General features: G+C 48.4%; 1 protein-coding gene across 1 annotated transcript in view; it reads right to left on the bottom strand.

The window, feature by feature from the left end:
- Positions 1–16,095, bottom strand: part of LOC120928002 (aquaporin-3-like) — a 36,015-nt gene extending 19,920 nt beyond the window's left edge. Inside the window, exon 1 of the mRNA XM_040339053.1 lies at positions 15,881–16,095. Within this exon, the coding sequence (XP_040194987.1) occupies positions 15,881–15,982 (102 nt within the window). The 5' untranslated portion in view covers positions 15,983–16,095. The remainder of the gene's footprint in view (positions 1–15,880) is intronic.
- Between the last annotated feature and the right edge of the window lie 9,841 nt (positions 16,096–25,936).

Raw genomic sequence — 25,936 nt, 5'->3', positions numbered from 1 at the left:
ATTCTGTGGACGTACATGCGGCAGGCGTTAACCGGTTAAAAAAGGAACCAATCACTTTGTCCATTTAGGATGGTGACAGGTTCTCTTACCATCTCCTCCCACTGCTCTGTAGATGCCTTCAAAAATAATTCAATACTTCCAGGTATAGCGGACCATGTGGCCTTACCACCTCTCCCTGGGATGTAATGTTTGTGCACTGCCAAAAAATGTGTTAGTTTCCGTTTCATTTGTTTTGTTCGGAAATTAGAAAGAACAAAAATTGGAAATAACTAATAAGTTATTTAACTATTATAGGTCTTAGTTATTTCAAATTTTCGAATTTAACTATTACTAACTATTAAATCATAGGTATTGGAATTTCCTTTTAAACTTTCTGTTAGTGAAAGTAACAAATACAAAATTTATTTGAAGTTACAAATTATCCGAAATAAAGAATGCCGTATCTAAACCAATGGAATGGAACAAAAAAACAAAAAAAACAAAAAAAAAAAAACGGGGTTACTTACCGGTAACATCCCTTTTCCAGGAGTCTTTCAGGACAGGTACTGTAGAGAGACACAGGCTCCTCCCCTCACAGGAAACACCGCCTTCCAATTAGGAATTTAAGTCTCATCCTCCCTCAGCTCCTCAGTTTTTTCCAGAGTACCTCCGGCCAGCTGGGGAGACACAAGAACACGTCATAAAAGTATAAAATTACATCTTACCTGATGGCCTCGTCTGATGAGTTTCCATAGTATCCCCTACAACAAAGAGGGTGGGTACCAGTGCTGTCCTGAAAGACTCCTGGAAAAGGGATGTTACCGGTAAGTAACCCCGTTTTTCCCTGTTCGTCTTTCAGGACAGGTACTGTAGAGAGGATAAGCGAGCACCTTACCCTAGGGTGGGACAACTGCTTGCAGTACTTTGCGTCCAAAAGCTTGGTCTTTGGTTGAAAGTAGGTCCAGTCTGTAATGTTTTACAAACGTTGAAAAACTAGACCATGTTTTCAGCCTTGCAGATCTGCTCCGGGGAAGCACCAGCACACTCTGCTTGGGAAGTTGCTACTGCCCTGGTGGAATGAGCCCTGATACCCTGTGGAGGCTCTACTCCCCTAGAAGAATAAGCTAGAACAATGGCTGCCCTTAACCACCTGGCTATCGTGCGTCTAGAAGCCCTAGACCCTTTCCTGGACCCAGAAAACAAAACAAATAGTGAATCAGCTTTCCTGAACTGACTTGTGTAATCCAAGTATTGTAGGACACACCTCCTAACGTCTAGGTTGTGAAACTTGTGTTCCTGTTCCCTCACAGGATTTGAACAAAAAGAAGGCAATGTTATTTCTTGACTCCTGTGAAAATTAGAAGCTACCTTTGGTAGAAAAGCCGGATCTGTCTTAAAAATGATGCGATCCGGAAAAACTTGAAAAGAGGGGGCCCTAATAGATAGGGCCTCGAGTTCGCTCACTCTCCTGGCAGTAGTGATCGCTACTAAAAATACTGTTTTGAGAGTGATCACTTTTAAACTACAATTGTCTAAAGGCTCAAATGGTTCTACTGTAAAGGCCTGAAGAACCAATGAGAGATCCCAAACTGGGAAGTTGGAGGTTTTTACAGGTCTCCGTCTACTCAAAGCCTTAAAAAATCTAGAGACCCAGGGGTCAAATGCTAGTTGTTTTTCAAGAAATACACTTAGTGCTGACACTTGACCCTTCAGCGTGCTAGTTGCCAGCCCTTTATCAGCCCCAGCTTGTAGAAATTCTAAAACAGTCACAGAGCTGTTGACACTGAAGGAGCTTTCTGCACACCAGATATTAAACCGTTTCCACACTTTTTGGTAAATGGCTTGCGTCTCCTTCTTTCTACAGCTTAAGAGTGTTTCAACCAGGCGTTCTGAAAACCCTTTGACCCTCAGCAGCTCTTCCTCAGAAGCCAAGCTGCCAGATTCCACCTCTCTACCTGCGGGCAGCAGATTGGACCCTGTAAAAGGAGATCCTCCCGGATTGGCAGAATCCAAGGAGGTTCTATCGATAAACCTTTCAGGATAGAGAACCATGGTCTCCTGGGCCAATGAGGTGCGATGAGAATCAGTGTTGTGTTCTCCCCCTGCAGTTTCCTCAGGACTGCTGGTATTAGAACCGGAGGGGGGAAAGCATAACACCTGGAGAACTGCCAGGTTTGGGCCAGAGCGTCCACCGCCAGAGCTCCATCCCACCTGTTTAGGGAAAAAAAGAGCCGAGTCTTGGCATTTTCTCTTGAGGCGAATAAATCCACCTCCGGGAGACCCCATCTTTGAGTGATCGCTCTGAAGACTTCTTGATTCAGAACCCAATCGCCCTCCCTCAGTTTCTTCCTGCTGAGGAAGTCTGCGACCTGATTTAATTCTCCCTTCAGATGTATGGCCAGGGCCGGACTGGGAGTAAAAACCAGCCCTGGAAAACATTTCATACCAGCCCCATAGCATTATTATACCAGCCCAACATCATAACGTCATTATTTTCTTGTTCATATAAGAGAAAACCATACATTTTAAAGAAACATTTAAAGAGCGTATTATATAAAGATAAGACAGATATGAAAGCACATAGGGCTAGGGAGATTATATATATATATATATTTATTACACAGTGGAACCTCAGATTACGAGCATAATCCGTTCCAGGAGAATGCTCGTAATCCAAAGTGCTCACATATCAAAGTGAGTTTCCCCATTGAAGTTAATGGAAACGAAAATAATTTGTTCCGCATTGACTTCAATTGCATGCAATACCGCATGTGGCCAGAGGTGGGGGGCGCCGGAGAGCATCGGAGACACTCGGAAATGTCACTTGCCATCCGTCCCCTGCCACCAGATTTAGTGTGTCACTTGCCACCCATCCCGTCACCAGATTCAGCGTGTCACTTGTCACTTGGACTGGGTGACAGCAGGGGGACTGGGCGACAGCAAGGGGACTGGGCGACAGCAAGGGGACTGGGCGACAGCAAGGGGACTGGGCGACAGCAAGGGGACTGGGCGACAGCAAGGGGACTGGGCGACAGCAAGGGGACTGGGCGACAGCAAGGGGACTGGGCGACAGCAAGGGGACTGGGCGACAGCAAGGGGACTGGGCGACAGCAAGGAGACTGGGCGACAGCAAGGGGACTGGGTTACAGAGGACTGGGAGACTGGGTGACAGGAGACTGGGTGACAGGAGACTGGGTGACAGGAGACTGGGTGACAGGAGACTGGGTGACAGAGAGCTGGGTGACAGAGAGCTGGGTGACAGGAGACTGGGTGACAGAGAGCTGGGTGACAGAGAGCTGGGTGACAGAGAGCTGGGTGACAGAGAGCTGGGTGACAGGAGACTGGGTGACAGGAGACTGGGTGACAGGAGACTGGGTGACAGGAGACTGGGTGACAGAGCTGGGTGACAGGAGACTGGGTGACAGGAGACTGGGTGACAGGAGACTGGGTGACAGAGAGCTGGGTGACAGAGAGCTGGGTGACAGAGAGCTGGGTGACAGAGAGCTGGGTGACAGGAGACTGGGTGACAGAGAGCTGGGTGACAGGAGACTGGGTGACAGAGAGCTGGGTGACAGAGAGCTGGGTGACAGAGAGCTGGGTGACAGGAGACTGGGTGACAGAGAGCTGGGTGACAGAGAGCTGGGTGACAGAGAGCTGGGTGACAGAGAGCTGGGTGACAGGAGACTGGGTGACAGGAGACTGGGTGACAGAGAGCTGGGAGACTGGGTGACAGAGAGCTGGGTGACAGAGAGCTGGGTGACAGAGAGCTGGGTGACAGGAGACTGGGTGACAGAGAGCTGGGTGACAGAGAGCTGGGTGACAGAGAGCTGGGTGACAGAGAGCTGGGTGACAGGAGACTGGGTGACAGAGAGTTGGGTGACAGAGAGCTGGGTGTCAAGAGACTGGGTGACAGGAGACTGGGTGACAGGAGACTGGGTGACAGAGAGCTGGGTGACAGGAGGCTGGGTGACAGAGAGCTGGGTGACAGAGAGCTGGGTGACAGAGAGCTGAGTGACAGAGAGCTGAGTGACAGGAGACTGGGTGACAGGAGACTGGGTGACAGGAGACTGGGTGACAGGAGACTGGGTGACAGAGAGCTGGGTGACAGGAGGCTGGGTGACAGAGAGCTGGGTGACAGAGAGCTGGGTGACAGAGAGCTGAGTGACAGAGAGCTGAGTGACAGGAGACTGGGTGACAGGAGACTGGGTGACAGGAGACTGGGTGACAGAGAGCTGGGTGACAGAGAGCTGGGTGACAGGAGACTGGGTGACAGAGAGCTGGGTGACAGGAGACTGGGTGACAGAGAGCTGGGTGACAGAGAGCTGGGTGACAGAGAGCTGGGTGACAGAGAGCTGGGTGACAGAGAGCTGGGTGACAGAGAGCTGGGTGACAGAGAGCTGGGTGACAGAGAGCTGGGTGACAGGAGACTGGGTGACAGGAGACTGGGTGACAGGAGACTGGGTGACAGAGCTGGGTGACAGAGAGCTGGGTGACAGGAGACTGGGTGACAGAGAGCTGGGTGACAGGAGACTGGGTGACAGAGAGCTGGGTGACAGGAGACTGGGTGACAGAGAGCTGGGTGACAGAGAGCTGGGTGACAGAGAGCTGGGTGACAGGAGACTGGGTGACAGAGAGCTGGGTGACAGGAGACTGGGTGACAGGAGACTGGGTGACAGAGAGCTGGGTGACAGGAGACTGGGTGACAGAGAGCTAGGTGACAGAGAGCTGGGTGACAGAGAGCTGGGTGACAGAGAGCTGGGTGACAGGAGACTGGGTGACAGGAGACTGGGTGACAGGAGACTGGGTGACAGAGAGCTGGGTGACAGGAGACTGGGTGACAGAGAGCTGGGTGACAGGAGACTGGGTGACAGGAGACTGGGTGACAGAGAGCTGGGTGACAGGAGACTGGGTGACAGAGAGCTGGGTGACAGGAGACTGGGTGACAGAGAGCTGGGTGACAGGAGACTGGGTGACAGAGAGCTGGGTGACAGGAGACTGGGTGACAGAGAGCTGGGTGACAGAGAGTTGGGTGACAGAGAGTTGGGTGACAGGAGACTGGGTGACAGGAGACTGGGTGACAGAGAGCTGGGTGACAGGAGACTGGGTGACAGGAGACTGGGTGACAGAGAGCTGGGTGACAGAGAGCTGGGTGACAGAGAGTTGGGAGACAGAAAGTTGGGTGACAGAGAGTTGGGTGACAGGAGACTGGGTGACAGAGAGCTGGGTGACAGGAGACTGGGTGACAGGAGACTGGGTGACAGAGAGCTGGGTGACAGAGAGTTGGGTGACAGAGAGTTGGGTGACAGAGAGCTGGGTGACAGAGAGCTGGGTGACAGAGAGCTGGGTGACAGAGAGCTGGGTGACAGAGAGCTGGGTGACAGAGAGCTGGGTGACAGGGACTGGGTGACAGAGAGCTGGGTGACAGAGAGCTGGGTGACAGAGAGCTGGGTGACAGGGACTGGGTGACAGAGAGCTGGGTGACACAGAGCTGGGTGACAGAGCTGGGTGACAGAGAGCTGGGTGACAGAGAGCTGGGTGACAGAAAGCTGGGTGACAGGGACTGGGTGACAGGGACTAGGTGACAGAGAGCTGGGTGACAGGGACTGGGTGACAGAGAGCTGGGTGACAGAGAGCTGGGTGACAGAGAGCTGGGTGACAGGGACTGGGTGACAGAGAGCTGGGTGACAGGGACTGGGTGACAGAGAGCTGGGTGACAGAGAGCTGGGTGACAGAGAGCTGGGTGACAAGGACTGGGTGACAAGGACTGGGTGACAGAGAGCTGGGTGACAGGGACTGGGTGACAGAGAGCTGGGTGACAGAGAGCTGGGTGACAGAGAGCTGGGTGACAGGGACTGGGTGACAGAGAGCTGGGTGACAGGGACTGGGTAGAGAGAGAGCTGGGTGACAGAGAGCTGGGTGACAGGGACCTGGGTGACAGAGAGCTGGGTGACAGAGAGCTGGGTGACAGAGAGCTGGGTGACAGAGAGCTGGGTGACAGGACCTGGGTGACAGGACCTGGGTGACAGGGACCTGGGTGACAGAGAGCTGGGTGACAGAGAGCTGGGTGACAGGGACCTGGGTGACAGGGACCTGGGTGACAGGGACCTGGGTGACAGGGACCTGGGTGACAGGGACCTGGGTGACAGGGACCTGGGTGACAGAGAGCTGGGTGACAGGGACTGGGTGACAGGGACTGGGTGACAGAGAGCTGGGTGACAGGGACCTGGGTGACAGAGAGCTGGGTGACAGAGAGCTGGGTGACAGGGACCTGGGTGACAGAGAGCTGGGTGACAGGGACTGGGTGACAGAGAGCTGGGTGACAAGGACTGGGTGACAGAGAGCTGGGTGACAGAGACTGGGTGACAGGGACCTGGGTGACAGAGAGCTGGGTGACAGGGACTGGGTGACAGAGAGCTGGGTGACAGGGACTGGGTGACAGGGACCTAGGTGACAGAGAGCTGGGTGACAGAGAGCTAGGTGACAGAGAGCTGGGTGGCAGGAGCTGGGTGACAGAGAGCTGGGTGACAGGGACTGGGTGACAGGGACTGGGTGACAGAGAGCTGGGTGACAGGGACCTGGGTGACAGAGAGCTGGGTGACAGGGACCTGGGTGACAGAGAGCTGGGTGACAAGGACTGGGTGACAGAGAGCTGGGTGACAGGGACCTGGGTGACAGAGAGCTGGGTGACAGGGACTGGGTGACAGGGAGCTGGGTGACAGGGACTGGGTGACAGAGAGCTGGGTGACAGAGAGCTGGGTGACAGAGAGCTGGGTGACAGGGACCTAGGTGACAGAGAGCTGGGTGGCAGGGACTGGGTGACAGAGAGCTGGGTGACAGGGACCTGGGTGACAGGGACCTGGGTGACAGAGAGCTGGGTGACAGGGACCTGGGTGACAGGGACTGGGTGACAGGGACCTAGGTGACAGAGAGCTGGGTGACAGGGACTGGGTGACAGAGAGCTGGGTGACAGGGACTGGGTGACAGGGACCTAGGTGACAGAGAGCTGGGTGACAGGGACTGGGTGACAGGAACCTAGGTGACAGAGAGCTGGGTGACAGGGACCTGGGTGACAGAGAGCTGGGTGACAGAGCTGGGTGACAGGGACTGGGTGACAGGGACCTAGGTGACAGAGAGCTGGGTGACAGGGACTGGGTGACAGAGAGCTGGGTGACAGAGAGCTGGGTGACAGGGACCTAGGTGACAGAGAGCTGGGTGGCAGGGACTGGGTGACAGAGAGCTGGGTGACAGGGACTGGGTGACAGAGAGCTGGGTGACAGGGACTGGGTGACAGAGAGCTGGGTGACAGGGACCTGGGTGACAGGGACCTAGGTGACAGAGAGCTGGGTGACAGGGACCTGGGTGACAGAGAGCTGGGTGACAGGGACTGGGTGACAGAGAGCTGGGTGACAGGGACTGGGTGACAGAGAGCTGGGTGACAGGGACTGGGTGACAGAGAGCTGGGTGACAGGGACCTGGGTGACAGGGACCTGGGTGACAGGGACCTAGGTGACAGGGACTGGGTAGAGAGAGACTATACAGTCCAGATTACAATTTGCAGGGGCAGAAAAGGTGACAGAGAAAGGGGGGTGCACCATGCAACCCCCCTCTCTCTGTGTCACCTTTGCTGCCCCTGCAAATTGCAATCTGGACTGTATAATCGCTCTCACCATTGCATGGAATCCCCCCCCCCCTCCCCTCTCTGCACCTACCTTTTCTTCCTTCTGCTCCAAGGCTGGCCGGCGCGATACACTTCTTCTCCTCTGCGGCTCTGCCTTCACACGTGGCTCTGCAGGAGAAACATAGTGGGCGGTGCTGGCGCCGCACGGGACGATGGGACGTTCGGTTCTCCTGCTCGGCTCCTCCCCTCCCTCAAACACATGATCGCTCCAGTCCAGTGTGCACACTTCACACAGCGCGGGAAGGAAAGTGCAGCGGCGAGCATGGCGGCCGCAACCCGCCGGCGACCGGCCCGCCGCTGCTCTTTATTAACATAATGTAATAGACATGACACTGGACTGGAGTGAAGGCAGCATAGGGCAGGCATGCGTATAATTGTAAAGTGCGGCCGCGATGGCGGCCCGCAGCCACAGGCACAGCTGGTTAATTTGACTGTCAGCAGGCGGCCTTCCGGGAATTTTCCCGCTATCCCGGTAGGCCAGTCCGGCCCTGTGTATGGCTGAGAGGGACAAGACATTGGCCTCTGCCCATATGAGAATAGACTTTGTCAGATCCCATAAGGACTTGCTCCTGGTGCCCCCCTGCTTGTTGACATAAGCTACTGCGGAGGAGTTGTCTGTCCTGACTCGAACATGCTGACCCTGCAGCTCCTTCTGAAAGGCTTTGAGAGCTAACTCTATCGCTTTTAGTTCTCTCCAATTCGAAGATTTTTGCGAGTCCTCTTTTGCCCAGCGACCCTGTGTCAGAAGGGAGTCCAGGTGTGCTCCCCAACCGGAGCCACTGGCATCTGTTGTCACTGTTCTGGAGATCGGGGAGACCCAATCCAGGCCCTGTAAAAGGTTCGCCCCCTTCCTCCACCACCAAAGGGACCTCTTGATATGAACCGGTATGGATATCAGGGAATCCAAGGAGTCCGGTTTGTGATCCCAAATGTTCAGTATGAACAGTTGCAGGGGTCGGTAATGCAGACCTGCCCACTGCACTGCAGGAAGAGAAGATGTCAATAACCCCAGAGCCGACATGACTTTCCTTATCGGAAGCTGGTCGCTTCCCTGAAGGAGTGATATTACATTGTCCACCTTCTGAACTTTTTCTGTTGGGAGAAAAGTCATCTGTCTGGTTGAGTCCAGTACATATCCCAGAAAAGTGACTCTTTGGGAGGGTGTCAGGCTGGATTTTTCCAGATTGAGTAGCCACAACCTAAGTTTACCAGAATCTCCTTTGCAACCTGGAGGTCCTGGGACAACCGTGTCGGGGAATCTGCAAAAAATAGCAGATCGTCCAGGTATGCCACCACCAGGATGCCCCTGAGACGTAGAAAGGCTAGTACCTCCACCATCACTTTGGTGAATATGCGGGGGGAAGAGGAGAGCCCGAAGGGGAGTGCTTTGAACTGTAGGTGAAACGTCCCTTCTCTGGACCTCACGGCCAGTCTGAGAAATCTCTGATTGCATTCTGCTATTGGGATGTGTAGGTAGGCATCCTTTAGATCTATGGATGCCATGAAGCAGTTCGGAAGGAGGAGCGTCCTCACGGAATAGATAGAATCCATCCGAAACCTTTTGTATGTGACCGAGGTGTTTAGAGGTTTCAAATTCAGTATAAGTCTGAATTTCCCGGAAGGCTTGCGGACCACGAAGATGTGGGAGTAGAAGCCCTTGCCCGTTTCCTCCGATGGAACCCGAACCACCACATCCTGATCCTCCAACTCCTGAAGAGAGGAGAGCAGGGCCACAGATTTTTCTTTGCACTGTGGTAAATTGGTGACTAAAAGTCTGGATGGGGGGGGACTTGAGAACTCTAGTCTGTACCCTCTCCTTATGATCCCCAGCACGAATTGGTTGCTGGTGATCAGCTCCCATTGTGGGAGAAAGGCCCCCAACCTTCCTCCCACCTTGACTCCGTCATTGAGGTTTTTGGGGCTGTTCAGGAGCACGAAAAAGCGCCCCGGCACGGTCCTTACCCTTTTGTCCCCAAAACTTTTTCTTTCCCTCAGGTTTTGAGACTTCCACCTTCTTTTGGGTCCAGAATTTTTTCTTTGCTTGTCCCCCAAATTTTTTCTTTAAGGGGAAAGCCTTTTTCTTATCGGCTGTACGATCTAAGACAGCCTCTAAGCCTGGCCCAAATAATAAATCTCCTGTAAGGGGGATCCCGCACAACTTCACCTTTGAGGCGCTATCCCCCTGCCATGTCTTGAGCCAGAGAGCCCTTCTTGCAGAATTAGATAGAGCTGCAGACCTGGCCGACATGCGGATTGACTCTGCTGAGGCATCCGCTACATACCGCACGCCATTCAGCAAAGTTGGAAAAGAGGATAGTATGGTCTCTTTAGGCGTTCCGGCTTCAATATGTGCCCTGATCTGTGAGAGCCAATGCTCTAGATTACGGGCCACCACCGTTGCTGCCATAGCTGGCTTAAGGTTCCCTTGAGAAGCATCCCAGGACTTCTTTAACAGTGAGTCCATCCGCCTGTCCATTGGGTCTGAAAGGACCCCCATGTCCTCAAACGCCAAGTCCGTATGTCGGGATACCTGCGAGAAGGCAGCATCCAATTTGGGGGATTTGTTCCATACTAAAGCTTCCTCTTCAGAAAAAGGAAATCTTCTCTTCAACGAGTTTGAGAAGAAAGGTTTCCTTTCTGGATCCTGCCATTCTTTTTTGATGGCATTGACCAGGACTTCATGGACTGGGAAAACCTTTCTCTTTTGTTCTCCCAAGCCACTATACATCTGGTCATGGAGTGACAGTGTCTTTTTCTCCTCAGCTATCCCTAAAGTAGTGTGGATAGTTTCTAACAATTCTTCCACCTCTTCAAGGGAAAGCTTGTAGCGAGAGACCTTTGAGGGCCCTGCCTCTGTCCCCTCACCATCTGACTCCTCTTGGGAGCTAGAAGCGGCACTATCTTGCTCCTCCTCAGCGTCCTCTCTGATGTCCGCAGGTTTCTCTCTACTCACAGAGGGAAGAACCTCAGGATTGGGTGGAATTAACTGTTGCGCTACAGAAGGGCTGCTTTGGGGCAACTGAAAATTAGCAAAGATGTCTTTAAAGGATTGAAAGGTGCCAGAAAGCTCTTTCATAGAAACTGCTAATTCAGATGCCTGCTCTGCCTCCCTTTCCTTAACCAGCCCCTCAATACATCTCCTGCAAAGTGCTTTGTTCCAATTCTCACTAAGGGAAGATCTGCAGGAAGGGCATTTCTTCTTGCTGTGGGCTGATTTTTCTGTGGATTTCTGAAAAACACAGAAGCAAAGTGGAGGCTAAATGAGAGAGAGCCCAGCGCTTAACATAGGTAACCACCAGGAGTGTTCCAGGACCAACCACCACCAGGGTTCTAGACACACTAGAGAGACAAAAACTCCCCGACCACCAGGAGAAGAAAAAGTGACAAAATCACCAGTGAAGCTGTAACATGATAAGGGAACACCACCCCAGGGTTCTCCTTACCTTAGAGTGGCTGGTGCTGTCGTCATCCGGAGGTGCACGTGAAGCCTCTGCTTCCGACATCTCGCTGAGGAATGTGGTCGCGACTGCCTCCAAAAACGCCGACACTACGGCTGAAAAGAGAGGCCGCACCAGCCCAGCGTCAGGCCTTTTCACTCTGCAGCGTCTGGGACCAGTGACGCGTATCCGGCGGAAGTGCCCGCCCCCCCCGGAACTGACGTCACTCGTCATCCGGTCCGGCCCAGCTTCCTGGCCGACTGTGATTTCTCACAGGGAGTGTGCACACCGCCTGCAGCGCCACCCCTGTGCGAGTAGTAAAATAGACCTCCGCGGTTGAAAACCACCCCAGGAATGTACGCGGGACGCTACACGGTGATGTCCTGGGTAAGTAGCTTCCCCAGCTAGCCAGGACGCCGTGTTTTAGAAAAATAGCCCTGAGCCCAGGGAGAACAGGTCCCCCCTCTCAGGAAATTTGGCCTCAGCTTCCCCAGCTGTCTGGCCCTTGGCCCCAAGCGGTGTCTCCCCTCCAGAGGAAACACCATAAACTGAGGAGCTGAGGGAGGATGAGACTTAAATTTCTAATTGGAAGGCGGTGTTTCCTGTGAGGGGAGGAGCCTGTGTCTCTCTACAGTACCTGTCCTGAAAGACGAACAGGGAAAAATTCTGTTTTTATTATTAATTTGTTATGTTCCATTCGTTTAGATGCAGCATTCGTTATTATGGATAATTCGTAACTTCAGATAAATTTATTTTCGTTACTTTCACTAACAGACACATTTAAAAAGGAAATTCCAATACCCTATAATTTTTATAGTTGGTAATAGTCAAATTCGAAAATCTGAAATAACTAATACCCTGTAAATTAAGAGTAAGGCTGCTTTCACACTGAGGCGTGCAGCCACGGTGACGGTATAGCCGCGCTATTTGTAGCGCGGCTATACCGTCTTATTTACCGCGATATTCGGGCGCTAGCGGTGAGATTTTAACCCCCGCTAGCGGGTGAAGAAGGGTTAATACCGCCCGCGTTGCGGGCAGTATTACCGCGCTTTCCCATTGATTTCAATGGGAAGGCGCGGTATAGGAGCAGTGAACACACCACTCCTATACCGCGGTAAAGATGCGGCTAGCAGGACTTTTGGTGCGCTCCTGCTAGCACACCGCTTCAATGTCAAAGCCTTCGGGCTTTCACATTGAACACTACAGGGCATGATTTTTCATGCGGTATAGCAGCATTATTTTTAGCGCTGTACCGCATGAAAAACGCCCCAGTGTGCAAGGGGCCTTAGTAATAGTAAGTTATTTAACTATTAAATTAAAGGTATTAGTTAACTATTACTAACTAATAATTTATAGGGTATTAGTTATTTCAGATTTTCAAATTTAACTAACTAACTAATACCCTATAAATTAAGTTAGTAATAGTTAATTTCGAAAATCTGAAATAAGTTATTTAACTATTAAAATTATAGGTATTAGTTATTTCAGATTTTCGAAATTAACTATTACTAACTCTTAATTTATAGGGTATTAGTTAGTTAGATTTGAAAATCTGAAATAACCAAGGGCCAGATTCACAGAAGAAATACGCCGGCGTATCTACTGATACTCCGGCGTACTTTCAAATTTGCCGCGTCGTATCTTTAGTTTGAATCCTCAAACCAAGATACAACGGCTTTTGGCTTCGATCCGACAGGCGTACGGCTTCGTACACCTTCGGATCGTAGGTGTAATACTTCGGCGCCCGCTGGGTGGAGTTCGCGTCGTTTTCCGCGTCGGGTATGCCAATTAGCTTTTTCCGGGGATTCACGAAGGTACGCGCGGCCGTCGCATTCTCTTACGTCGTCGCTAGTCGGCTTTTCCCAGCGTATAATTAAAGCTGCCATTTCGTGGCATATAGATAGACCTGCCATGTTAAAGTACGGCCGTCGTTGCACGTTTTTGTGTCACCTCCTTATGTGTGCACATTTTTTGGGCACTGTGCCATGGGCTTTCAAAAAGGAAAAAAATATCACTTTGTGTTGGAGATCAGGTCAATTACCTGGTGTAAGCTTCACCATAAAAAGGTTACACCGATCACACTTGGGTCTCTAGCAGGGGTAAATCTGCTGGAGAACGCAGAGTAGGGCCTCTACAAATAAAAGCGTTAGTGCATATTAGAAACCGGTAGAGTTGCATGCCAAGAATGGTGGTATGTTGTAAATCAAGCATCTTGTAGACATCACAAACCACCATGGTTGTAGGAATGCATTGTGGCTTGGCTTATAAAAACTCATTCCTGCAGAGCAGAATAAATAAGAGCGTCCCATCATCCTGATCTATGGGCCTAAACATCTGGAGTCTCCGATCCAGACCAAAGCATATCCATCCTGAATTCTGGCTTATTCTGTATTTTAGCCCAGGGCCAATAACTCAAAGCTCCAAAGTCAGAGGGTCACCATGGATGAACCCACAAATCTCAGATACTGTTGACCAGCCTACCCAAACCCAATAAACATTTTGAAAATTTCTCAACATTGATGGATGTTGCGTAGTGTCACTGGTTCCCACATAGTGTCAGGCTGTCTGCCGCAATATCACAGTCCCTCTACAAGTATATATCCCATAGCTTGTAGATGCTATAACTTGTGTAAACCAATCAATTTTCCCTTTTTTTTGCACTAAAAATATCTAGCAGAATACATATTGGCCTAAATTTATGAAGGAATTTAGATTTTTTTTTTTTTATTGGATAGGTTTTATAGCTTAACCACTTAAGACCCGGACCATTATGCAGGTTAAGGACCTTGCCCCTTTTTGTTCAGTTTAACTGACAATTGCGCGGTCATGCAACATGGCTCAAACAAAATTGGCATCCTTTTTCTCCCACAAATAGAGCTTTCTTTTGGTGGCATTTGATCACCTCTGCGGTTTTTATTTTTTGCTCTATAAACAATAGAGCGCAATATTTTTTACGTTTTGCCCCAAAAAAAAAAGCTATAAAAAATGTTTTCCCCTTAAGTTTAGGCAGATCACACTGCCTATTTTTGGTAAAAAAAAAAAACACAATAAGCATTTAATCGATTGGTTTGCGCAAAATTTATAGCGTTTACAAAATACGGGATAGTTTTATGGCATTTTTATAAAAAAATGTTTTACTACTAATGGCGGCAATCAGCGTTTTTTTTTTTTTATGACTGCGACATTATGGTAGGCACATCGGACAATTTTGACACATTTTTGGGACCATTGTCATTTTCAAAGCAAAAAGTGCTATAAAAATGCACCGATTACTGTGAAAATGACAATTGCAGTTTAGGAGTTAACCACTAGGGGGCACTTTCACACTGGGCGGATCAGTAATGATCCGCCCCGTGCACCTCCGCTTGCTCAGCGGGGATCGCTCCGTTTATCCCCGCTGAGCCGGCGGATGACAGGGCGGTCCCCACTAAGGATGAGCTCCGGCGTGTTCGCATAGAACACGTGCAGAGCCCGCCAGGAAGTCGGCACCCGCGCTGCGCTAATCACAGCCAGGCAGACATTTCCCCGATCTCTGCAGCCGAGCATCGGACAATGTCTGCCTGGCTGCGATTAGCGCAGCGCGGGTGCCGACTTCCTGGCGGGCTCTGCACGTGTTCTATGCGAACACGCCGGAGCTCATCCTTAGTCCCCACACACTGTGTGTCTTTTCTCCGCTCTCCCCTATGGGGGGGGAAATCGGATGAACACGGACCATATGTCCGTGTTCACCCGATCCGCCAGACGGAAGGAAAAGTAGGTTTTTCCTCTGTCACACTTTGGTGGGTCGGATGTCAGCGGGCATGTCACCGCTGACATCTGCGGCTCTATAGAGGAGCACTGAGCGCCCATACAGGTCCGCAAAAAAAACTGACAGACGGACCTGTACAGGCGCTCCGTGTGAAAGAACCCTGAGGCCCCGTACACACGAGAGGATCCATCCGCTGGAATTGATCTGCGGACCGGCTCCAGCGGATAGATCCCCTGGTATGTACAATCCAGCGGATCCGTTTCCGCGGATTTTTATCCCCTGGGATGGATTTCAAGGGGATAAAAATTTGAAGACATGCTTTAAAATCTATCCGCTTGAATCCATCCCAACGGATTGATCCGCTGGTCTGTACAGACTCACCGGATCAATCCGTCCGAATGGATCCGCCGCATGCGTCGTAATGATTCGACGCATGCGTGGAATTCCTTATATGACAGCGTCGCGCACGTCGCCGCGTCATCATCGCGGCGACGGCGCGACACGTCATCGCGATGGAATTTCGGCGCAGATTTCGATCCGATGGTGAGTACACTCCATCGGATGAAAATCCGCGGATCAATCCTCTCGTCTGTACTAGGCCTAAGGGTTTGTGTGTGTAGAGCCATTCAACCATTTTGGTTGGGCGCTTGGGTTATCGGGTACATAAACATTTGTGGAAAAAAGAAAATGTTCCTGGACTGCCGCACTCTGATAGGCGATTTATTGAAACAAAATGAACAAAGGATAAAATCCAAAAGTGTATAACATCCAAACATTCATGCAACACTGCAATCAATGATAGAACGTGGACATAGGGGACAAACAAGCTAACATGTTTCACATCATGGATAGATGCTTAGTCATAGCTGGGTTGTGCGAGGATCTGAAAGGATTTATATAGAAAACTTTGAATGCATCCAAACCAATTAGAGCTGGTCTGGTACATAAACATTTAATGCCTCATTATGTACTGAGCAAAAGTCCTCCAACAACAAGAAATGCACACTGCACAGAGAGGGGCCATCAATCAATACTTACAATCAATATGAGAGTCCCCAGCAATTCGGCCAGCCCGCAGCGCACGTACTGATTATTCGTTCGCAACTTCATTCTCATTGTTTTTAGGAAGAGAGTATACATGTCTATGTTCAGCAGGATGTGTGCCTCCCCAGACTAGCTCTAGATACAACAGGACTTGTTAATCCAATAGCTGCCCCCACAGCTGGCCTATATAGATGAGCTAATACTGCTGATTAGGAGTAACACAAGCCCCTAATCCTTCAGGCCTCAGCCCCCTGGCCAGGCTTTCTCAGCTCTGGCATCCAGCGAGGTTGATTGTGATTGGCTTAACTGCTTCACTGCCACATTGATCAATACCTTCTCCATAAACAAAATGATATCCGAGCCCCATTCTCACCAACCCGCTACACTGCGGTTTTCTAAATGCACACGTTCATTCGAATGGGCTGCTGCTCAACACACAGCAGACCAAAATAACGTGTGCAGCATTTTCAGCAGCGCACCACCTTGCATAGCACATTAGTGAATTGCCACACATTGCGCAGAGCTGCAACGCATGCCCATTCAAAATTAATGGTACCACGTCGCCAGGGCCGGACTTACCATTGGGCTTGACTGGGCTCAAGCCCATGGGCCCCATCCAATAGGGGGCCCCGTGGTTTACGTTCTAAATATCTTCATATTCGTTAGAATTAAATTATAATTTTATCAATTTTTATTGATTTTATTAACCACTTCCGGACCGCCGCATGTACATTTCTGTCGGCAGAATGGCACAGACAGGCACATTGGCGTACCTGTACGTCCCTGCCTAGACGTGGTTCGGGGGTCCGATCGGGACCCCCCCCCCCCGTACATGCGGCGGTTCCCGTGGCTTCGGGAGCGATCCGGGACGACGGCGTGGCTTCGTTTCTAGCCGCCCCCTCGCGATTGCTCCCCGGAGCTGAAGAACGGGGAGAGCCGTATGTAAACACGGCTTCCCCGTGCTTCACTGTGGCGGCTGCATCGATCGCGTGATCCCTTTTATAGGGAGACTCGATCGATGATGTCAGACCTACAGCCACACCCCCCTACAGTTGTAAACACACACTAGGTGAACCCTAACTCCTACAGCACCCCCTGTGGTTAACTCCCAAACTGCAACTGTCATTTTCACAATAAACAATGCAGTTTAAATGCATTTTTTTCTGTGAAAATGACAATGGTCCCAAAAATGTGTCAAAATTGTCCGAAGTGTCCGCCATAATGTCGCAGTCACGAAAAAATCGATGATCGCCGCCATTAGTAGTAAAAAAATTTAAAAAAATAAAAACTATCCCCTATTTTGTAAACGCTATAAATTTTGCGCAAACCAATCGATAAACGCTTATTGCGATTTTTTTTACCAAAAATAGGTAGAAGAATACGTATCGGCCTAAACTGAGGAAATTTTTTTTTTTATATATGTTTTTGGGGGATATTTATTATAGCAAAAAGTAAAAAATATTGCATTTTTTTCAAAATTGTCGCTCTATTTTTGTTTATAGCGCAAAAAATAAAACCTGCAGAGGTGATCAAATACCACCAAAAGAAAGCTCTATTTGTGGGGAAAAAAGGACTCCAATTTTGTTTGGGAGTCAGGTCGCGCGACCGCGCAATTGTCAGTTAAAGCGACGCAGTGCCGAATTGTAAAAAACCCCTTGGGTCATTTAGCAGCATATTGGTCCGGTCCTTAAGTGGTTAATCTCCTGTTTCATTTTTAATTATTACATAGTTTACTGTGTATGGGCCAGATCCACGTAGATCGGCGTAATTTTAAGCAGGCGTAGCGTAGCGTAGTGATGCTACGCCGCCGCTACTTTGAGAGGCAAGTGCTGTATTCACAAAGCACTTGCGTCTAAAGTTACGGCGGCGTAGCGTAAATGTGTCGGCGTAAGGGCGCGGAATTCAAATGACAAAGATGTGGGCGTGTTTTATGTTAATTCTACTTGACCCCATGTAAATGACGTTTTATTTTAACGCGTCCATGGGGGTATCCCAGTGCGCATGCTCGAAAATCATGTCGCAAATAGTCAATGCTTTCGACGTGAACGTAATTTACGCAAAGCCCTATTCGCGAACGTTTTACGCAAACGACGTACGCAACGGAAAATTTGACGCTGGCCCGACGTCCATACTTAACATTGCGTACGCCTCATAGACCCAGGGGTAACTTTACGCCGAAAAAAGCCTTACGTAAACGATGTAAAAAAATGCGCCGGACGTACGTTCTGAGAATCGGCGTATCTAGCTAATTTGCATACTCTACGCGGAAATCAACGGAAGCACCACCTAGCGGCCAGCGTAAATATGCACCTTAGATCCAACGGCGTACTAAGACGTGCGTCAGCCGGATCTAGCCCCCATTCAGTCGTATCTTGTTTTGTGAATACAAAACAAAGATACGACGGGGCATCCTAGAAGTTACGCAGCGTATCAATAGATACGCCAACGTAACTTCTTTGTGGATCTGGCCCTATGTGTTTTTTTCCCGCACATCCGGCCACTTCCCTTAAGCATTTGTGTATATATATCTGACCTTGTGAATGGTCAGCTAGATCGGATGAAACAGCGGATGTCATTGGCCACGACGTCACTTCCGGTCGGCTGTGTTTGCGTTCCACCTTGGAACGCACTTCCGGCCTCTGTCTTCTGGTTCACGGACGCCATTGATACTGCACGGCGTGCAGCACCTACAGTGCCCTGGAGACATACCAGTGGTAAGAAAAATAAAATATTCCAATAAAGGAGGCCTTTTAACAGTTAGTGCGTGAATGTTTAGAAGTGGGAGAGCCATAATGTCCGGATCCAGGGAGGCAGGTCAACATGAGTGGGAGGATCCTGGGAGGCGGGTCAACTTGAGTGGGAGGGTCCTGGGAGGCGGGTCAACATAAGTGGGAGGATCCTGGGAGGTGGGTCAACTTGAGTGGGAGGGTCCTGGGAGGCGGGTAAACATGAGTGGGAGGATCCTGGGAGGCGGGTCAACTTGAGTGGGAGGGTCCTGGGAGGCGGGTCAAAATGAGTGGGAGGATCCTGGCAGGTGGGTCAACTTGAGTGGGAGGGTCCTGGGTCAACATGAGTAGGGCCCGAAAGTGACTGAAGCCCAGGGGCCCCACCACCCTAAGTCCGGCCCTGCACGTCGCACCAATGCATGTTGTGTGAAGGGGCCCCAAAGTAGAATTCCATGGTACACAAAATGTCTTCACTGGTCATTAGGGGTGAGCTGAACACACAGTGACCTGAGCTATCTTTGCCAAGAAACTGTCAAAGTGGACCACCAATCCATACACACATACGGTGCCTTGAAAAAGTATTCACACCCCTTGTTATTTTCCACATTTTGTCATGTTACAACCAAAAACATAAATGTATTTTATTGGGATTTTATGTGATAGACCAACACAAAGTGGAACATAATTGTGAAGTGGAAGGAAAATGATAAATAGTTTTAAATTTTTTTACAAATAAATATGTGAAAAGTGTGGGGTACATTTGTATGGCGCCCCCCGGAGTCAATACTTTGTAGAACCTCCTTTCTCTGCAATTACAGGTGCAAGTCTTTTTGGGGATGTCTCTACCAGCTTTGCACATCTAGAGAGGAACATTTCTGCCCATTCTTCTTCTTTGTAAAATATCTCAAGATCTGTCAGATTGGATGGAGAGCGTCTGTGATCAGCAATTTTCAGGTCTTGCCACAGATTCTCAATGTGATTTAGGTCTGGACTGTGACTGGGCCATTCTAACACATGAATATGCTTTGATATAAACCATTCCATTGTAGCTCTGGCTGTATGTTTCGGGTCGTTGTCCTGCTGGAAGGTGAACCTCCTCCCAGTCTCAAGTCTTTTGCAGACTCTAACAGGTTTTCTTCTAGGATTGTCCTGTATTTGGCTCCATCCATCTTCCCATCAACTCTGACCAGCTTCCCTGTCCCTGCTGAAGAAAAGCATCCCCACAACATGATGCTGCCACCACCATGTTTCACAGTGGGGATGGTGTGTTCAGGGTGATGTGCAGTGTTATGCCGCGTACACACGATCGGTTCGTCTGATGAAAACGGTCTAATGGACCGTTTTCATCAGACGAACCGATCGTGTGTGGGCCCCATCATTTTTTTTTCCCATCGGTGAAAAAACGTAGAACCCGTTTTAAAATTATCTGATGGTTGAAAAAACGATAGAAAAAAACGATCGTCTGTGGGGAAATCCATCGGTTAAAAATCAACGCATGCTCAGAATCAAGTCGACGCATGCTCGGAATCATTGAACTTCATTTTTCTCAGCACGTCGTTGTGTTTTACGTCACCGCGCTCTGACACGATCGTTTTTTTAACTGATGGTGTGTAGGCAAGACTGATGAAAGTCAGCTTCATCGGATATCTGATGAAAAAATCCATCGGACCGTTTTCATCGGACGAACTGATCGTGTGTACAGGGCATTAGTTTTCCGCCACACATAGGGTTTTGCTTTTTAGGCCAAAAAAAATAATTGTAATCTCATCTGACCAGAGCACCTTCTTCCACGTTTGCTGTGTCCCCTCCCCCACATGGCTTCTCACAAACTGCAAACAGGACTTCTTATGTCTTTCTTTCAACAATGTCTTTCTTCTTGTCACTCTTCCATAAAGGGCAGATTTGTGGAGAGCACCACTAATAGTTGTCCTGTGGACAGATTCTCCCACCTGAGCTGTGGATCTCTGCAGCTCCACCAGAGTTACCATGGGCCTCTTGGCTGCTTCTCTGATGAATGCTCTCCTTGCCCGGCCCGGTCAGTTTAGGTGGACTGCCATGTCTTGGTAGGTTTGCAGTTGTGCCATACTCTTTCCATTTTCCGATGATGGATTGAACAGAACTCCGTGAGATGTTCAAAGCTTGGGATATTTTTTTATAACCTAACCCTGCTTTAGTCTAGGTTCACACTGCTGCGAATTCAAAATCGCGGTAAAATCGCGATTTTAAAGGCGATCTCGCGGCTGCGATTTTGCCACGATTTCGGCCGCGATTTAAGAGACATCTGTGCAGTGTTCAATGTAAATCGCGGCCCCGAAATCGCAAAAAGTAGTACAGGAACTACTTTTCGAAATCGTTGCAGCACCGCAGATGCGGCGTCGCACCAATTAGGACAGTGCCATTGCCGACAATTGCCGGCAAATGCCGCCAATTTGAGATGCGATTTGACATGTGAAATCGCATCTCAAATCGTACCAAATCGTACCCAGTGTGAACCTGGGCTCAAACTTCTCCACAACTTTATCCCTGACATGTCTGGTGTGTTCTTTAGCCTTTGTGATGCTGTTTGTACACTAAGGTTCTCTAACAAACATCTGAGGGCTTCACAGAACAGCTGTATTTATACTGAGATTGAATTACACACAGGTGGACTCTATTTACTAATTAGGTGACTTCTGAAGCCAATTGGTTCCACTAGATTTTAGTTGGGGGTATCAGAGTAAAGGGGGCTGAAAACAAATTTCAAGGGGTGTGAATACTTTTTCAAGGCAATGTATGCAATGGGCATGTATAAGTGTGGTTAGGGGGTTGGGAATGCCTCCACGTCTGATGATTGGCTGTCCGGTTTGACAGCTTCCCAGCAGGATAGTTCAGGCTGGTTCAGATCCATGTCCTAACACAGAAAGGAAAAACAGCAGTATATCGATCAGTGTAAGTACGAATAAACAATACTTTATTGCATCTCACATTGAACTGTGAATTGTGAACTGCTCCAGTGGCAGGGCGGCATGCGGTTATATTCTTTCTATTCTAATCTAGTCTATTCTTTATAATTTCTAATCTATTATAGTCTATTCTATTAATTCTATTCTTTTTTTGTATTCTATTCTTTTCTTACGTATTCAAATTCAAATGTATTCTATTATATTACATTTGTTTATATTATTTTCTATTCTATTTTGTTCTCTTTGGAAATTGAAAAACGATTTGAATTCGAAAACTTTTCGAATTTAAAAACTATTAAAATTCGAAAAGTATTTGAAAATTATTCGAAAACTATTCGAATTCAAATTTCATCAGTTTTTTTTTTCCCGTTATTTCAGATTCGTTTAAATTCGGTACTATTGTAATTCGGAAGTTCAGATACATCCGAATATCCGAAAAACAAAAATTCGTTCGAATTTCAAATTCGGAACAAAATAACCACTTAAGGACCGCCTCACGCCGATATACGTCGGCAGAATGGCACGGCTGGGCACAATCACGTACAGGTATAATGCACAGCCGTGGGTCGCGGGCGCGCGCTTGCGGTGCGCACTAGCGACCCGGTCCGAAGCTCTGTGACCTCGGCCGTGGGACTCGCGGACCCAATCGCCGCTGGAGTCCCGCGATCGGCCCTAGGAGCTGAAGAACGGGGACAGCTGTGTGTAAACTTCCCCGTTCTTCACTGTGGCGGCGTCATCGATCGTGTGATCCCTTTTTATAGGGGGACACAATCGATGACGTCACACCTACAGCCACACCCCCCTACAGTTAGAAACACAGATGAGGTCACACCTAACCCCTTCAGCGCCCCCTCGTGGTTAACTCCCAAACTGAAATTGTCATTTTCACAATAAACAATGGGCTAGATTCAGGTAGATGCGCCCAGTATTACGGCGGTGCAGCGTATCGTATTTACGCTGCACCGCCGTAAGTTTGAGAGGCAAGTGCTGTATTCACAAAGCACTTGCCTCCTAACTTACGGCGGCGTAGCGTAAATGGGGCCGGCGTAAGCGCGCGTCATTCAAATGATGATGAGGGGGGCGTTGATGAGGGGGGCATGCGCCGTTCGTGAAAAAATCCCAGTGCGCATGCTCGAAATTCCGACGCAAATCGTCATTGCTTTCGACGTGAACGTAAATTACGTCCAGCCCTATTCGCGAACGACTTATGCAAACGACGTAATAAATTCATATTTCGAAGCGGGAACGACGTCCATACTTAAAATTGGCTGCGCCACCTAATAGCAGGAGCAACCTTACGTCGAAAAAGCCTATTGTAAACGACGTAAATAAATTGCGCCGGGCGTACGTACGTTTGTGAATCGGCGTATCTAGGTCATTTGCATATTCTACGCCGAAAACAACGGAAGCGCCCCTAGCGGCCAGCGTAATATTGCAGACAATTATACGCCGCCGTATTCAAGTTACGTCGGCGGAGGAAGCCTATTTTGTGAACGTATCTACCTTTGAGAATCGGCGTAAAGATACGCCAGCGCAGATTTGAAATTACGGAGGCGTATCTGGACATACGCCGCCGTAAATGCTACCTGAATCTAGCCCAATGCATTTTAAATGCATTTTTTGCTGTGAAAATGACAATGGTCCCAAAAATGTGTCAAAATTGTCCGAAGTGTCCGCCATAATGTCGCAGTCACGAAAAAAATCGCTGATCGCCGCCATTAGTAGTGGAAAAAAAAAATATATAAAAATGCAATAAAACTATCCCCTATTTTGTAAACGCTATAACTTTTGCGCAAACCAATCAATAAACGCCTATTGCGATTTTTTTTACCAAAAATAGGTAGAAGAATACGTATCGGCCTAAACTGAGGAAAAAAATAGTTTTTTTATATATTTTTGGGGGATATTTATTATAGCAACAAGTAAAAAATATTGCATTTTTTTAAAAATTGTCGCTCTATTTTTGTTTATAGCGCAAAAAATAAAAACGCAGAGGTGATCAAATACCACCAAAAGAAAGCTCTATTTGTGGGGAAAAAACGGACGCCAATTTTGTTTGGGAGCCACGTCGCACGACCGCGCAATTGTCAGTTAAAGCGACGCAGTGCCGAATCGCAAAAACTGGCCAGGTCCTTTAGCTGCCTAAAGGTCCGGGTCTTAAGTGGTTAAGGAGGGGTGGCTCCCCTTCAGTCCACCTGCCCTCATCTATCCATTAGAATGCATGTGCCTCCATTGTGGGGACACTCATTGTTTAGTGTTAGGACCACAGATTACAGGGTGCCTTGGCGCGGCTCTGTGGCTCACGCATGCGTTTGCAATTGCGTGCGGACAAAACCCCTGTTTTTAACGCATACTGTTAGACAAGTTAATTGGCTGTTCTGCGAGCTGGTCGGTAAGTAGGCTTGGTTTTTCCCTGGACAAATTTATTCCCCAGGTTGCTTTCTCTCCAGGTCCAATGGTATTTCTTTACATATTCGGAATAGTTTCAGGAAAAACCTGCATTCTGGCCACTAGAGGGAGCTGACGAGCATTGTAAATAAGTGTTTCCTCCAGCTCCATCTAGTGGTAATAATGTGGTATTTTTCCTGATTCACTTTATTCGAACAGGAGAGAAAATAAACTAATACCAATCGTTTTGGCTCCAATTTTCACTGAATATATGTACATGCAGTTTTATCGGGATTGATTAGCTCTGCAAATTTCTTACAAAATACTCCCCATAGTGCATGTTTCTTCACATCTATGCATTTTGGTGCATTGAGCGGTTAGATGCCTTTGTTTGCTGCGTTTTGCATGTGAATCCACCCCATAACATTTCTAAAGTTTAAAATATATATAAAGAAAAAACATTAACGGCAGGCCAGACTTTCAGAAACAATGATCTTTATTAATAAACATGTACAAACAGAGGTTATCTTTTGTTGTATGTTCAAGTTAACAAGCCTCATCCTAAATTTTCCCATCAACCCCTCAAAACGTCACATTCTGAGACGGCCTTCATAAGGCACCGATTGAAGCTTACTGTGATCAGAACTCTTGACGCGGTAAAAGAAAGTCATTTCTAACAAGCGTTTAATAATAATAATAATAATAATAATAAAAATAATAAAAAAGAGAGATAGCATTACTATGCTGATTGCCATCAGTGCTTTGCCAATTTAATAAAAAAAAAATGTTACCCTGTTCCGATAGTCCAGTCTGAGGCTGCTGGCTGTAAACATAAAAAAAAGGAAAAAAATCTAAAAATAATATTATTTTTGTAATAAATAAAAAGTATTAAGGGCTCTTATTCATAAAGCATTTGTTGCACGAATGTCAGAAGCATTCGCACAAGCTGAACAAAAGTGTAACCGTAACTTTTGGAAGAGATTTGATTCTTGTATCATCAGCTCCATCCAGTGGCCAAAATGTGGTATAGTTTTCTCATTTGGGGTATTTTAAAAAAAACATACTGAATTTTGGCCACTAGATGGAGCTGACGATACAAGAATTAATCTCTTACAAAAATGACAGTCGCATTTCGTTCAGCTTTCGCCGAATGCTTCAAACATTCGTGCAACAAATGTTTTATAGCCAGACTTCTTAGTGTGTCATGCCTCAAACATTTTTTACTCTCATGCCTCGAATAAAAAAAATGTTCTCTGCTTCATCAGGTTGCAGGCACACTAAATAGCAATTAGGGGTACAGTGAAACCTCGAATTCCGAATAACGCGGTTAACGAGCGTTTCGCAATACGAGAATTTTTTTTTTAAATCCTGACTCGGTTTGCGAGTGTTGTCTCCAAAACAAGCAGGATTCAAGCTACAGCGGGGTGCAATACCGCATTTGGCCAGAGGTGCGGGGCCGCCAGAGCAGAGCCGAGTGGAGCCGATCAGAGCTGCTCAGAGCCGTTCGGAAAAACTGGCATATACTCCGTTACAGAGCCATTCCGAGTTCTGCCGAGCTGTCCCTGAGCCTTTCTGAGTATTTCTGAGGCTCTCTGGCGCACCCCCCCCACCTCTGGCCACATGCGGTATTGCATGCCATAGAAGTCAATGCAGAACAAATTATTTTCGTTTCCATTGACTTCTATGGGGAAACTCGCTTTGATATGAGAGTGCTTTGGATTACGAGCATTTTCCTGGAACGGATTATGCTCGTAATCTGAGCTTCCACTGTATATCTATAACACAGTGAATGTGACTTTTGCCAAACATTGGGGTTGATTTACTAAACGCAAATAGACTTGCATGCATTTTTATACTTTAGGCCTGGTTCACAGCTATGCTGGTTGCAGTTTGCATATTGAAGGCGCTTTTTTCATTTTTTCAATATGCATTTTTGATCCATTAAAGTCTATGGAACCAAAAACTAGAAGAAAAAAAAGTCTCTGGCCCTTTCC

Source organism: Rana temporaria, chromosome 2 (assembly GCF_905171775.1).
Source record: "Rana temporaria chromosome 2, aRanTem1.1, whole genome shotgun sequence".
In the NCBI taxonomy this organism is placed as follows: domain Eukaryota; kingdom Metazoa; phylum Chordata; class Amphibia; order Anura; family Ranidae; genus Rana; species Rana temporaria.
Note: the sequence above shows the minus strand (reverse complement) of the source record. Positions and strands in the feature narration are given on the sequence as shown.